The sequence below is a fragment of the Abramis brama genome, assembly GCF_963993115.1.
Source record: "Abramis brama genome assembly, chromosome: 1".
Classification (NCBI taxonomy): Eukaryota; Metazoa; Chordata; class Actinopteri; order Cypriniformes; family Leuciscidae; genus Abramis; species Abramis brama.
Window position 1 is genome coordinate 50865507 of NC_139963.1, and position 14589 is coordinate 50880095.

The 14589-nt window shown below is 37.2% G+C and overlaps 1 protein-coding gene across 9 annotated transcripts in view; it reads left to right on the top strand.

Moving 5' to 3' along the window:
* Positions 1–14589, top strand: part of LOC311087210 (uncharacterized protein) — a 191688-nt gene that overhangs the window by 161935 nt on the left and 15164 nt on the right. For 3 of the 9 annotated variants that reach the window (XM_084120478.1, XM_084120475.1, XM_084120474.1), the window contains exons 2-3: positions 8185–8553; positions 10283–10339. In XM_084120478.1, coding sequence (XP_083976604.1) covers positions 8496–8553; positions 10283–10339 — 115 coding nt within the window. In that variant the 5' untranslated portion in view covers positions 8185–8495. Of the gene's footprint in view, positions 1–8172; positions 8554–10245; positions 10340–14589 lie in introns of all 9 variants that reach the window. The other 6 variants (XM_084120476.1, XM_084120473.1, XM_084120477.1 and 3 more) reach the window with 3 other exon arrangements.

A 14589-nucleotide genomic window follows, 5' to 3' on the forward strand; every position in this document is an offset into this window, starting at 1 on the left:
GTCCTTTTTTTTTATTTTAGCATATACAGGCTATATGTATGTATGTATGTATGTATGTATGTTATAAAATGTATGTATAAAATGTACACAAATATGTATGTAAAGCAGCATATATATATATATATATATATATATATATATATATATATATATATATATATATATGCTGCTTTGCTTTCTTTATTCCGTTGTAATTTATACATTTTTGCTATGCAAGTTATATTTTTGATACCTTGGCATTTATTAAAATAAATAAATAAATAAATTGAAGAGAAGAGTAGCTACTTGGGCATGCTGCGCGAACGCACGGGACAAAGTCTAAGCACATACATGCTTACTTTAAGCGAAGGCACGTTTTAAGTGCAGGCATATTCTCTGAAATTCTTACAAGAGCAACGTGTATCTGAGAGCGCAAGCCCAGTTCTCGCGCGCGAGCAGAGAGATTTGCACTTGGCACATTATATTCCGTGCGCGAGCAGAGAGATTTGCGCTCGCGCATTATATTCCGCGCACGAGCAGAGAGATTCGCGCTCGCGCATTTATATTCTGTGCGCGAGCAGCGAGATTTGCGCTCGCGCATTTATATTCCGCGCGCGAGCAGAGAGATTCGCGCTCGCGCATTATATTAATGTACTTTCGCGCTACAATAATGCGCTCTCGACATTTGACAGGAAAATAACGCCATACATATCAGAATGACATTTCCTACGCAACGGCTGTTTCTGGAACTAAACAACAGAACAGGAAATCACCCACTTTCTGTGAGATGTCAGAAGCAGAAATGCTTGAGCTTTTGAGGAAGGTCAGAATCAAAGACTGTTAGAAAGTCTGCTTAGAGCTATGCTGTAAAATGTGAGTGGAAAACAATTTTAAGGCAGGACCTGAATTCAGCTGAATTCTAGACTATATGAGAAGCAAACAAAGGAAGCTTTATTGCTCTTCCTTGCTACCCTCAATCTAGTATGCCAGCTGTTACTAGACTCAAGAAGCCAACTACCTTTAGCTATTTTTACATCTGTTAGTTAGTACTCATTTATAATCTTTAACAAGTATTCTTTTCATTTGATTATTTTAATAAAGTTTGTTAAAACATTTTCTATAAAAAGATAGACGTATAATACAGGTAATCAATCTATTATTTTTATAATAGATTATTAACTTGTATAGACTGATCATCTAACTTCATGAGGACACGACTAAAGGATAGGCTCTTTAGTTACCGCAAGATTATCTCAATAAACTTTGAGTATGGTTTTAAGATAATTGGGAACGGTTTAATTGTGAATCCATCGCACCGTGACCAGGAAGTAATAAATGTGACTGAAAACATTTTTATGTAATATGAAGATGGCTCCTTGCGTGTTTTCATCTTCCTCTTCTCCGTTTTCTTTTGATTTGATTTGATTTGATTTATTTTGGATTAGACAGACAACATAATCCAAAGGATAACATGTTAAAGTGCAAACACTTATTTCCAACATGGTCCTTGGTGTTAAAACATTTAACACAAAACAAAGACCTATTACAAGCCGAAGACAAAAACATTTAAAACAAATCATCAAAAAAACTTTCTAAAATCAGAGAATCTTAAATCACATAAAATAATAAATTCACCTCTAAATAAAAAGGTTGGCTACTCTATTCCACAAGAAAGCCTTAACCTGTTGTCTAAAAGCCCATCTGGAATTTACAATTTTAATGAAAAGCGGCAAACTATTCCACAATTTTATACCTGTATAAAAAAAGAACTTCTAGCTGCATTGTTGATTCTTTACAAGAACGGACACTAGCCCTAGTATTATGATTATGTTGAGTATGAACCATTTTTATAAGGGTGTGTAAATATTTGGGAGCATGAGCCATTTATAACATTATACATGTGATTCAACTTTAACTGCTCCACCCCATGTACTGGCAGCAGTCCTACCCTTTTAAAAGCATCTCTACCAATATGAGTCCGAGGGGGCGCATTTAACAGGTAGCGGATAACATTATTTTGCATTTTTTACAATTTTATTTTGTTTTTAAAAGGTCATGAAACCCCCCTCTTTCAGCTCAAGTCTAGCTCACAATCTTTTTGAAAAAATGCAACTTAAATGGGCGTGGTGGCTGTGAAAAGAAGGGAGGGGAGTGGGTGTGGTATGGCATGGCAGGGGAGAGGAGAGGAGAGGAAAGGGGAGGGGGGAAACTGTCATCGCCAGTGGCCCATGCATATCGACTGTCACTAAAAATCAGTGGTAAAACGTGAGGAAATGCTAGATTTTTTTATAGCTGGCAAATTTAAAGTCTAATGAAATACACTGACACCTTATTTTTGTCCTTTCAAAAGTAACTGCATGCACTGCTACATATATTAGCCTACAGTAATCATAATTCTATTTAAAACATACCTGTATAAATGTACATGCATATGTATAATTATGTCATTATAAAATACATATTTGTTTATATACACAAATGCATATATTTTAAAATAATAAATGTTCCGCTTAAAAAAAAAAAAGTTCCGTACACAGCCTAGATCTACGCGCCCCCTAAACCCACATAATAAAGATGGAAAATGTCAATGACATATAATAAATTATTAAATTAAGCATACGTTCCATACAATTGAGGTATTATCTACATTTTAATAACGAGTGAGTATTTAAAAAAAGGCAAGTAAAACGGTCAGGGTTACATTTTAGACACACACACACACACACACACCTCTGAAGCGATAGAAAAGTCGGGACTGCATCATTCGCAAGACGGAACCTGCATTGGTGTACAAGGTCGAAGTCCACCATTCTCCAGTTGAACATGGACACGATGAAGATTTTAAAGGTCCTATTCCATGGATTATTTTTATTATTTTATCATGTTTCCAGGGGTGCCCTTATAATGTTAGTATGTTTTTTAGATCAAAAATTGTTATAATTTAGAAATAAAAGGCATATTTCCTAGCCTGATTTCATTCCCTGGTTTGAACGCTCTGTTTGAAGGGGCGTGTCTGCTGTGAGACTTCAGTGTAAACGCCCTCTGCTGTGATTGGCTGACATGCTTGCATATGAAATATCTGGCATTACATGTGGAACTATCTGGAAAACTTTTACTATTACAGCTATTATACGTTTTTACTATTACAACTATCGGGATTAACGAATCGTGAGAAGTTTTTTAAGTATTTAGATCTATTTCACTCACATAAAAAATTGCAGTGAGCGTTGAGCAGATGACAGCCTGTTGATCGCGTGAAAAAAGATCTTATCATTGCAACGCAGTTTCTGCACTCACTAATGATTTCACCAATGCAAACATGAGGCATATAAATACAGTAAGAGCTTCATTGTGCAGTGTAACAGTGTCATTTATTTCATAACAAGTTTTGGCAAGTGTCCAGATAAACTCGCGCTGTGTGATTGACAGCTTGGACGATTGGAAAAGGATTGTTCTTTGATCACTTTCTGTATATTAATCACAGTTTAAGTATAAGATTATTTTCATCCTACTAAGAGAAACGATGTTAAGTTGATCGCTACTTCCATATTAAATCACTACTTACCGCTTGCTGGAATATAGTTGAAATTGCCCACTTCGTCAGTATGAAACGCTGAGAGAATCCTGCTTTATATTATCCCAGGTTAGAAAAACAGTCTGTGGTGTGTAGCGACAATGAGTAGGAAACCAACCACAGACTAATTTTCTTCCAGAAAATTAATTCAAACTCTCTACTTCCTGCCGAACAAAACAGAAGATTTGTTCAGCACGTCAAATGATCCTCATCACTCTGGCTATTTAAAAGAGCCTCCCCCAACACTAACTAAATAGCTGGTCAATACTAAGCTTTGTTGCCAAATTAGAGTCCTCACATTCCAGATTCAAATTACCCAACCATGAATCATCCACAGTCTCCAGAAAGTCTGCTAACCAAAGACTTTTATTGGTTAACTGAAGGAAGAACTGGTCAACGTTTGATAGTTTTACAAGACGGATCGATACCAGCAAACATTCCTGAACCCCTCCTCCGTAAGACCTCTGAACGAACAAACAGTGTTCTGTCTCTTCAAACCAGAGAACTGATTCTTACCAATAAACTACATAAAATCATTTAAGAACAATTTTCAATGGACTTACAATCAAACAATCACGCAACTACATAATCCTGTGTGTTTCCACCACTTATATGCATATTCTAATAAGATATGTTGTGATCCCATATAATTCATGTAAATGTTATAATCATTAGGTGTGTGTGAATGAAAATGTGTACTGTTTCATATCGGTATGATCGTATACTTTTTATTTAAAAGATGACTGCAATTAAATCTTTATAAAATGTTTCATATTCTGACAATTAGAAATCATGCCTAAACTGTGCATCTGGTCTTTTAGTTTCATTAGAGAAACCCCCCAGGGAAGACATGATTTATGACTTTGCAAACAAAGCAACAGTCAGGACTTCATTGGTAGGGTAACAAACCTTTATTTGTTTTAAAACCCCTTTAAAACCCAGCGCATAGCGTTGGGGGGGTTGGCAGTTCGCTCTCTAAGTTCGTTCAAGATGTTCTGATACAGAAGAGCTCTCAACGAGTGCAGAACAAAGACGGAGACGGCAGACGATGGTTTTAGTAACCATGTAACGTTAACAGACGAGCAGATCAACCCAAATTAAGATCAGATGGGTTAGAATTAATTCCAGTCATCTCCTTTCCGTATCTTATTTTCTTTCTTTCTTTTGTGTTATTCTTCTTTTCCGATTGAAAGTCTCGGTTTTAAGTTAAGTTTTGCTGCAAAGTTTCGTTCCACGATTCACGGCTGCAACGCACGCTTTCAACTTCAAAGACTCATTCAACCATCAGCAACCGCCAGCCACACGTGACTGGTTCTCGCCCCATCTATCCAGGCACGAGGAGACCATAACCAACGAACGAACCCCTTTGACGCTGACCAAAGGAATTCCAAAAAGGAACGAGAAGACAAGCAAGTAACCTCCAGACTAAAGCTGCACTGGTGTATTTATATAACTTTAATAACCTGCCTAAAACGATAGAAGGGTTAAATTAATGTTTGATGGTTCGTTCAGGTCATGTCTAAGTGCATTATGGAATCGTGAGATTTCATCCTTTCACTCTTAAACCCACTCTTTCCTCACTCTCTTCCTTTCTGCAACTTGTATGAATGTGTGTGTGTGTGTGCGTGTGTGTGTGTGTGTGTTTGTGTTAGACATTAGCTGTACGTGTTAGTATATAATCAATAAAGTATTGTTTGTATTTGAAAAGAGATTGCTTGTGTATGTGCTTATCAAATTTTATTGTCTTGAACTTCGATCAAAAGTTACCTATGCTTTTACCCTATTTCTTAATTTACTGTTAGGGGGTTATTCTTTCTTGGCCAGGAAGATATTATATTTCCTAGAGTTAATAATTGTTTATGCTTTCTGTTCATTGGATGAACTGATAAAATGATCATATTATTGATTCTGTTACAGTAAATAATTGAAAATAATTAAATTATTAATTATTGATCATAATTCGTTATGAATAATAATTAATAATATTTATACGTGGGCGTATAAACGCTACAGGTGAAATGGACAGAGCAAACTAACAACTTCGAATTAAACTTTTGCGGTATCCGATTATAGATAAACCTCAACCATCTGTTGACATTTCGCCATCAATACGCCTGTGTTCCTGTGGGCGGAGGTTAGTCCAAACACGGTTCTGGTGATGTCACTAATGAAGGAAGTAGAGGGGTGTAGTCCAATCGAGCCGTTTTTTGTAGTCAACTTCTGTTAAATAAAATATCTCGCTTGGCATTGAACTTTGAGCGTTATAATTTTACTAGGGCTGTCAGTTAACGCGTTATTAACGGCGTTAACGCAAACCCATTTTAACGCGATCAATTTTTTTTATCGCGAGATTAACGGTCTTTTTGGCCTAGCAAACTTTGTAGTTTTTTTCACATGCTTTTGCAACAGGACGCGGCATGCGCGGCGCTGCTCTATGAAACCCATTCATTTCAATGGCTTGCGCCGCGCGAGGACGTTTTGTTGCTTCGTCGACCAAAGCGCAAGCGGATCTAGCTAGACCGGAAACAAAACAGCAGGCACGCGCACACACTTGTTTGGGCTTGCGAGCCGGCCAAATAATAGGTTAACGTTACGTTATGAGTGGATGACGAGCGCGAGACGCCGAAATGGATGCCAATAAGATTCTGAATGGAAAGTTTACTTTTAAAAAGTTGCCAAATGGTTCCATTGACTACTAGACCAAAGTGATTGTGTGTTTTGTCGTTGTGAACTGAGCTATCATCATCGCAGTACGTCCAGTCTGAAACACCACTTGATGATGGCCACACACACACACACACACACACACACACACACACACACAGCTGATGCGAATTCTCCAAACCCTCGTCAATATCAGGACCTCGTCAGGATTTCTTTCACCCTTTTATTGATGGACAGTGTTACATTGTGTGAGATTATTTGCTCCAAGTGAGAATGTTAGTGTGAAATTGAACACAGTATTGCCAATGTTGTTTTCAATAATAAAAAAAATCTGCACAAAGCAAGCCAATCCACTGATTGAGAGCATTGATAAGAGCATTAAAATGAGAAAAAAATAATGGGACAAAAATAAATCAAGAGACATTTAGAATAGATAAAAATGTGCGATTAATCGCGAGTTAACTATGACATTAATGCGATTAATCGCGATTAAATATTTTAATCGTTTGACAGCACTAAATTTTACAGATATTATTTATACTCTAACAACAACATTACACACTAACTAAACTTTGAAACATGGAATCGCATGCAACGGGACCTTTAAACCCGGAAGATGAAAATAGCGCAAAAAAAAATAAAATTTAACCATTTTCCCCCTACTATTAAATCTAACAGATGCTAACATTGTCTTCAATGGTGTTCAACACAAATACCTCTGTTAAAATCTCAGAAAATTTGGTTTAGGGTTTCATTTCATGACCCTTTAAGTTTAACTGATAATCCACAGTACCATGCAGAACATGCATAATTAAAATGACACTGAATCAATGATACAACCAGTAATTTCTTGATATAGAAATCTAGATGCCTTGTTCTGCGATACAAGAATTTCTTGGCTTTATGGACTTTTCTGGCGTCGTTTAACTAAAAGATTGTCCATAAATATTTCAATTTTATCTGTTACTATTGAGACATGTAAAAAGCCCTGCCCCAACACAACAAAACACTTAAATTACATTCAATGATGTTTAATAATAAAGTTATACTAACTTTACAATTACATAATCATACATATGTGTACATAATGTACATGTGGTATAATCACACTTTATGTAAAAATGCACACGTATTCTCTTGAGATCACGTTGATTCAGAGTTGGCGTCATCTGAAGTCCTGTTAAGAGTTGGTCTCTTCACAGACCTGTGAAGTGTTGGGCATCTCAAGTCTTCATAAGAGGCTGGATCCAGACTGGAGCTGACGTACTCTCTAGTTACCTCATGATGGGCATCCCGAGATAAAACAGAAGCAAAAGGAATATAACTAGCTAAGCTGCTGTTCGCAACATTAGGCAAAGATAATCATCTAATTGTCATTGAAGATTGTCAGTCTCTGCACATAAAAACTGTTACGTGTTAGAGATCGAATTACCTTAATACAATGAATGTAGTTATCATAAAATCTAACCATGTTTCAGTTCATAGTTATGTTGCTGTAGTGGTTGAAGATGAGTGACATTAGTGTTTGTTTTTGTATTATTGATGTTTTATCTATGTCATATTGAGAGAAATAACTATCATCTTTCAATTGAGCAGTTTTATAGGCTTTTATCATCTATCCTGACTTAAATAATGTGTTTCTAACAGCAAACACTCAGAATAAAGTGAGATGATCTGTTGATGATCCTGAATGGCTTGCTGAATGAGTGTTGATAGTCTGAGGCTCATCAATATTAACAGATCTGCTGAAAACACTCTTTATTTCATGACAATAGTTCCTGTTTTCACCTCATTTATTATGCTGATGTCTTCAGATCTCCTGTAAATTGGCACTTAAGCTCGTTGGTGTCAACAGACTGAGAGTAATTGTTGGTTTCTATAGATGCAGACATAAATGCTTAGATGTGTCATTTAGTATTAAAACAAACTCAGTAACTGATAACTTTGATTTTCAGCTCCTCCTACAGTGGAATTCATCATCAGTGAAGCTCCTCCCACATCAACCACATCATCATTGAAGTTCCTCCCACAGCAATCACATCATCAGTGAAGCTCCTCCCACAGCAATCACATCATCAGTGAAGCTCCTCCCACATCAACCACATCATTATTGAAGCTCCTCCCACAGCAATCATATCATCAGTGAAGCTCCTCCTACTGTAATTCTCCAATAAATGCTGGAATATTCCCATCAGTCTACAAGTGAAGACGAGCAGCAAAGCATCAGGAAGAGCTGAAATCTGCAAAGACTGAGTTTAATAAAGAGGATAGTGAGAACATGAGTGATCCAGAACCCTGCAGAATGAAACACACTGAAGATCCTGAAGAACAAAGAGGTTGGTGTTTATTCTTCATTCATTCATGAAGAACATTCATGTTAGAAACATTCAAGCACTTCTTTAGTTTTAGACAAACAGGTAAACTATGAAATAGAAGAATATTTTCTTTCTTGTTTGTTTACCACAAATGGTCAGTAAAGGAAGGTTTGAGAAACTGTTATATTGATTGTCAACATCAGGTCCAACTAAATATTTTATTTGTGCTTTTTTTAGTTGCTTATAAACATATTAATGGCAAATGTGTAATTACACTCTATTTAGCACAAACAGGGCTACCATAATATGTGAGTAACATGTATGTACATGTTTGTATTTTTGAAAGAATAATGTTTATGCATGGTTAATGAAAAAACTAAAAATAAAAGTTTATGAAATAAGGCCACAAAACACATACAAAATATGTGTCCATAAGACTTCTGAATAATGCATTTTGTCGCCTAGAGTTATTTCTTCAAAATGATGTGAAAATCATCCTCCCTAATCATTCACATAAAACAATACATATGTTAAATACAAAAAGTGTTCTATAAGACACTTTTTGTTTGGAAAGACAATATGTGGGGGTGGGGGTGGGGGTGGGGGGGTGGGGTGGAGGGGGCGTGAGGTGGAGGGGGCGTGATTCACACCTGAGGAGACAATGCCCCCGCATAATGAGGCTGCATACATAATGAGGCTGCATACATAATGAGCCATTCATTGACACTGTGACTGAGCCACAAGAAAGAATGGAAGGACAATATACAGTATATATATATATATATATATATATATATATATATATATATATATATATATACACTCACCTAAAGGATTATTACGAACACCATACTAATACTGTGTTTGACCCCCTTTCGCCTTCAGAACTGCCTTTATTTTACGTGGCATTGATTCAACAAGGTGCTGAACGCATTCTTTAGAAATGTTGGCCCATATTGATAGGATAGCATCTTGCAGTTGATGGAGATTTGTGGGATGCACATCCAGGGCACGAAGCTCCCGTTCCACCACATCCTAAAGATGCTCTATTGGGTTGAGATCTGGTAACTGTGTGGTAGGGCTGAACGATACATTGAATTTCCATCGTCATCGCGATATGAACTCGCACGATGAACACATCGCAACAGACAGCCTGACACGATGAATAAAACCTGGTTCAGATTACAAGATTTTTGTGTCTGTTACGATAGTCACGGTGTCAAATTACACGATTTTGACTCCTAAAATCTTGTCGTGTCATGGACAAGAAACATATCAGACTAGGCTACATGTTGCTTTCCGACCAGTCATCGCGTGCCGTCACGCACACACACACTCACTGTCCCTCGCTCACTCACTTACTCGCGCACACACACACACACTCACACACTCACACACACACTCACTCACTCACTCACTCACTCACTCACTCACTGTCACCTCGCTCACTTGCACGCACTCACTCGCACGCACACACACACACACTCTCGCTCACTCGCGCACACACACACACACACACACTCACTGTCCCTCGCTCACTCACTCACTTGCGCTCACTCACTCGCGCTAAATCGCGTAATCTGAACCAGGCAGGTAATAAATGTTTGACCTATCACGCAAATAACCTATTAAAGCACTAAGACATGGGAACAGTATTCTATTTTATTCTAGTGGTAACAAGGCATGATGGATCCATGTTCTCATTCTGTTTAGGCCAAATTCTGACTCTACCATCTGAATGTCTCAACAGAAATCGAGACTCATCAGACCAGGCAACATTTTTCCAGTCTTCAACTGTCCAATTTTGGTGAGCTCGTGCAAATTGTAGCCTCTTTTTCCTATTTGTAGTGGAGATGAGTGGTGTCTTCTGCTGTTGTAGCCCATCCGCCTCAAGGTTGTGAGTGTTGTGGCTTCACAAATGCTTTGCTGCATACCTCGGTTGTAACAAGTGGTTATTTCAGTGAAAGTTGCTCTTCTATCAGCTTCAATCAGTCGGCCCATTCTCCTCTAACCTCTAGCATCAACAAGGCATTTTCGCCCACAGGACTGCCGCATACTGGATGTTTTTCCCTTTTCACACCATTCTTTGTAAACCCTAAAAATGGTTGTGCGTGAAAATCCCAGTAACTGAGCAGATTGTGAAATACTCATGAGCAGATTGTGAAATACTCAGACCGGCCCGTCTGGCACCAACAACCATGCCACGCTCAAAATTGCTTAAATCACCTTTCCTTCCCATTCTGGCATTCAGTTTGGAGTTCAGGAGATTGTCTGGACCAGGACCACACCCCTAAATGCATTGAAGCAACTGCCATGTTATTGGTTGATTAGATAATTGCATTAATGAGAAATTGAACAGGTGTTCCTAATAATCCTTTAGGTGAGTGTGTGTATATATATATATATATATATATATATATATATATATATATATATATATATATATATATATATATATATATGAAGAGTTCAGATGCAAAAGCCTCTAAGTGCCATCTGGAATTTTCTTCTAGAATGATAATTTTTATCAAGCTTGTATATTTAAGTTCAGTAATTTCACTTAAATGACAACTAATAGGTAATTTTCATTGCCATTTAAGTGAAATTACTGAACTTAAATATACGAGCTTGATAAAAATGATTATTCTAGAAGAAAATTTCAGATGGCACTTAGAGGCTTTTGCATCTGAACTCTTCATATATATATATATATATATATATATACAGTGCAATGCATAAGTGAATACACCCATGCTAAAGTTGACTAAAAAGAGGAATAAAAAATCATATTTTGGAAATTGAACTTAATGCCTTGAACTTAGTTCTTCCTTAAAATACATGGTGCATAAGTGAGTACACCCCTATGTTAAATTCCCATAGAGGCAAGCAGATTTTTATTTTTAAGTATTTTTTAAAAAAAAAATTTAGGATACTATGCATCCTGATAAAGTTCCCTTGGCCTTTGGAATTAAAATAGCCCCACATCATCACATAGCCTTCACCATACCTAGAGATTGGCATGGTTTTATTTCAATTAGCCTAAAAGCTAGTTTGATTTGCATTGAGAGATGATCTTATGGAAAGTACCCCATGCCAATCTCTAGGTATGGTGAAGGATATGTGATGATGTGGGGCTATTTTAATTCCAAAGGCCAAGGGAACTTTATCAGGATGCATAGTATCCTAAAATTTTTTTTAAAAAAATCCTTAAAAATAAAAATCTGCCTGCCTCTATGGGAATTTAACATAGGGGTGTACTCACTTATGCACCATGTATTTTAAGGAAGAACATTTATTTATTTACGATACATTATTCATTCACAAAGAAAATTGGTGTCCTTAAAGGTTGGATTTTTCCTAATTTTTTAAATTAAGGCATTAAGTTCAATTTCCAAAATATGATTTTTTTATTCCTCTTTTTAGTCAACTTTAGCATGGGTGTATTCACTTATGCATTGCACTGTGTATATATATATATATATATATATATATATATATATATATTAGGGCTGTCAAAGTTAGCGCGTTAATAACGCGTTAACGCAAAATCATATTAACGGCACTATTTTTTTTAACGCTCGATTAACGCGGCGCGTATTTTCTGTTTGACCCGTGGCCCAAAACCTAGTTGGAGAAATGGAGATACACAGTGTTGCCAACTTAGCGACATTGCAGACCCATTTAGCGATTTTTTTTCCCTTCAACAAAGCGCCCAAACCTTATTTAGTTTCTGAGAATCTACCGGTACCGCCGGTAGGCTACTGCTCTCCCAGCACGCGCGCGCGCCTCTCTCTCTCTCGCTCTCTCTCTCTGCGTCTCGCGCTGGAGAGAGGAGCTGCGCTTTAATTCAGTTAAACACAGATATGATGTTGCTTCTCTAATTTTACATGCAAGTAGCCGAAATCGCAAAACAGATATTGTGTTTATCTTATGTGTATTTGATTTCATCAGACGACGGCTCGATTAACAGGATTATTGTGCAGATTAACATCTTGGAAGGGAGAGCTGGTTATGTCTTAATGGGTCGCGTTTCAGTCACCATTTCATATTCATTCCGTTGTTTGACAACAGAAACAGTAAAATATACCAATGAAAACAGTTTTATTGAGAATTTATCAAAATGGGCACAGAGAGAGACAAACTATAATGTAGCCTAATACATAATAAATGTACATTTAGCATTTTCAGAAGAGCTGCCCTGTCATGCAAAAATCTAAACATGTTTGTGTTAATTGCTCAGTGCAAAGAAAGAGAAGTAATGGGAACCTGGTATTTCTTTGTTCTTTCTACATGTGTCTAATAGACATGAACAAGTTCTTTGAAAAACATCTATGACCTTTGAAACATGTCTCTTCATGCTCTATGTTGACTATGGTTTCAATAATAAACATACATTTGCATAAAGCATCCATATTTATCCATGCCCGTGTAACCGGTGGCTCGCGACACCAGTTGTAAAATCACTTTTCTCTGCGTTGTGTAGTGTAGCGGAGACAGACACGGGACAACAGGTGGCGGTTTCACTGACTTTTATCTGATATAAAACAAATAAAAGCAGCCTCTTAGTGAGATTCGCCCTCTTTAAATCTCTTCCATGCATTAACAATACCAAGAGGAATACAGAGAAACATACCTGATATAAAACAAATAAAAGCAGCCTCTTAGTGAGATTCGCCCTCTTTAAATCTATAAAACAAATGTGATGTACACTTGTCACATGTGCTCTCGTTTCACATTTAGACTCAGATGCAAAAATATATCTCAATCGGGGTGAAATGACGAAAATAACCACACAGATAGGTAAAATAACATAATACACATAATTTGCAGCGAAGATATAGACATAAAAGCAACAATTAAAATAAAGATTAATAAGGATTAGCAGGAGCCAAAAATAACCCACCTCTTCCATGCATTAACAATACCAAGAGGAAGAGGAGGGGACAAAACAGGAAATTATGTAGGCTCACGGTGACATCACAGCAATTAAAGGGGAAACGTACTCAACTCACTTAGGCAACCACATCAGGTGCATGTAAACGAACAATTTTGTGAGAATTATAACAATCAATACATATGTTTTAAAACACTTTCTGTACCTGTTACACTCACCCCCCAGAATTCACACAAAATTCTTAGAGTATAACAAATAAAACACTGGTCACTTGGATTACATGGTCTACACTTTAAAAACAGTGAAGACACAGCGTAAAAAGCTACCCAAACAAGGGATACAAATATGGAGAAAGTTGGCCAAACTTCAACACATTTTGTAGGCATTCACAAAGTGCCCATTACACTTTGAAAATCTCATACCAAGTACATAAACAGGGTTAATATACACAATAAAATAGAGAAGATTTCACTTTGGTTGAGATGTATTACCAGAGATCATGTAATATAATACACAAACCTATACATGAATAACAGGAGATACAGATTCCACACCAAGTAAGGTTTCGAGTTGAACCATTGACTCAATCAGCCTACGAACAGGTCTAAGTACTCTACCAAACCTGGTAGTGTAACGATCGTCAGAGTTATGGTCAACCAAAGGATCACGTGAACTGTCAGGAACAGGAACAGTAGAAAAGGCACTAGCTACAGTGTCAAGGTCAACAGAAAACTCATTTTGTGCTTCAGAAAGAGTTTGAGAAGAATGGGTTGAGACCCAAGAAGCAGTACGATCATCATCACAAACAGCAATGTGAGAAATGACAGACATGGACTCAGCATGTGACAAATCATCAGTGACAGGTAAGGTTGACTCAACCACATCACATACAGATTGAGAAGGTGTGGAACAAGGACCGCCACTAGCACTTTCACCAACAGAAAACTCAGTTGAAGGCAAAGGAAGAAAGTTAACTGGCAACAATAGATTCCGATGCACCACTTTCTCATGACCAGATTTGTCACGGATCTTGTAAATGTGCAGTGAAGGTTTGGAGGCAACAACAGAATACATGGTGGGTTCCCATTTATCGGCAAGCTTCCGTTTACCTCTACAGCCTCTGTTGGCAATGAGAACATGATCACCAACTGACAGGGGCAATC